The 1,715-nt window shown below is 34.8% G+C and overlaps 1 protein-coding gene across 1 annotated transcript; it reads right to left on the bottom strand.

The window, feature by feature from the left end:
* Positions 1 to 389: 389 nt before the first annotated feature.
* On the bottom strand, positions 390 to 1,513 carry LOC139431342 (uncharacterized). Its single transcript, XM_071198997.1, has 2 exons — positions 1,411 to 1,513; positions 390 to 1,327 (listed from the first exon to the last, which is right to left on the bottom strand). The coding sequence occupies exons 1-2, from the start codon at positions 1,481 to 1,483 to the stop codon at positions 390 to 392; spliced, it is 1,011 nt and encodes a 336-aa protein (XP_071055098.1). The 5' UTR covers positions 1,484 to 1,513.
* Positions 1,514 to 1,715: the final 202 nt, after the last annotated feature.

Below are 1,715 nucleotides of genomic sequence, written 5' to 3'. Positions count from 1 at the left end.
TTTCTCAGCTTTTCATAAATTGGACATACGACAGTTTACCTCTATGCTACAGATATATATATATATATATATATATATATATATATATACAAAATAAATATACATATATATACACAAAAAAATATATATATATATACACACAAAAAATATATACACAAAAATTATACACACAAAACAAATATTAAACTTAAAACTAATCATTACAAATATACATAAAAACTTATATACAATTATATATACAATAGCGTATTTTTTTTCTTGATGCCTGTCTCTTCAGGCATTTCAAGGCACCAATTTTTTTAATCTTATCATTGATTAATGCAGGTCTCGACTCTTTTCCATTTAATATACTATTTACATTTTTTAACCACATCACCAAGTAATATTTTCTAAAATTCTGACAAATATGTCAAATAATTTGTGTTTTTCACACATAAACGTGTTACAATGTTCAACTTGTTTAGTTGAAGTATCAAAAACTTTTCTATTCCAGGTTTAGTGCCATTAGCAACTAAAACTTGATGGATCACAGCTACGGAAGCTCCAAATAACTTGATGAATGTTGTATTGGGTTGCAACAAGCTATCCCGACAATACGTCCTCGCTTCCAATAGCTCGTGATCAGCTAGCACCACCTCCGACAATAGGTCTTTTTTGCAAACCTTGCAATCCATCCTTTTCAGCACTTTTTTCGCCATGGTGCTAACAATATATGCGTGCTGAAGGGCAGCCAATGGGGTTGGTACAGTTCTTCGTGGGTATTCGCCCGTATCTTCAATGTCCACTCTTCTTTCTATGTTATCTGACGACAACAAGCGCTGTAAACTATCCAACACAGGATCACAATTATCCAATTCACAATTTACTCCTGGCGATTGTGCGGAGGAATAATTGTTGATCACTAATGTTTTAAAGCTGTGGCGAAAGGATGCAGGTGTTTGATTTGTGTTTTGAACACCATGCATCCTAACATTCCCAAAGAAATTTTCGAGAGGGTCCTGATTAAAATTTCTTGGGACAAGATGTTGCATCCCACAGGCTTTCACCTTTTTCCACAGCGCTTCAAACCCTTCAATAGTTACTAACCAATTTCTAACGGTTGGGGGAACAAAAAATCTATTGTCGGCTTTCTTAAAGAAAATATTTTTCAAGATAACCTTCGCTTCCATCCAAAACTCGGCGTGTGGCGATGTTTCCGATACAAAGGCCCTCAATTGCTTCTGATTTGGAGCGGAAACTGTTGATCCATTAACTGAATCGAACAGTTTATCGGCAAATAAAATAAACTTTGATGTCCCCTCCGCTTCCGGTGGCATCTTGTCAGGTGCTGAAAGAAAATAATTATTAAATTAATTATTATTGAAATAGGAACAAAAATGGTAAATTAATAATAAAGTAAGAAATAATTACCATTTCTGGCTATCCATCCCATAATGGCACCAACACGGTGTGATAAAACTTGTGCCGCAAGTTTCACAGACATTTTTTTTCTGTGGTGGGGAAAAATATGCTCTGTTGTTAAATTGTTTAACATTCTGGTGTCATGTTCCCCTTCATCCACTTCATATAATATGATAATATGTTTGTACGATGCCGTGTACTTCACACCACCACTTTCAAACATGACATCGTACTTCATCAAATTATTCCTCAGTCCCTTTAAGAGATGAGGGGGATCGTACAAGATGACTATATCCTGATCATCAACCATATAA

Source organism: Onthophagus taurus, chromosome 8 (assembly GCF_036711975.1).
Source record: "Onthophagus taurus isolate NC chromosome 8, IU_Otau_3.0, whole genome shotgun sequence".
Taxonomy (NCBI): Eukaryota; Metazoa; Arthropoda; class Insecta; order Coleoptera; family Scarabaeidae; genus Onthophagus; species Onthophagus taurus.
Note: the sequence above shows the minus strand (reverse complement) of the source record. Positions and strands in the feature narration are given on the sequence as shown.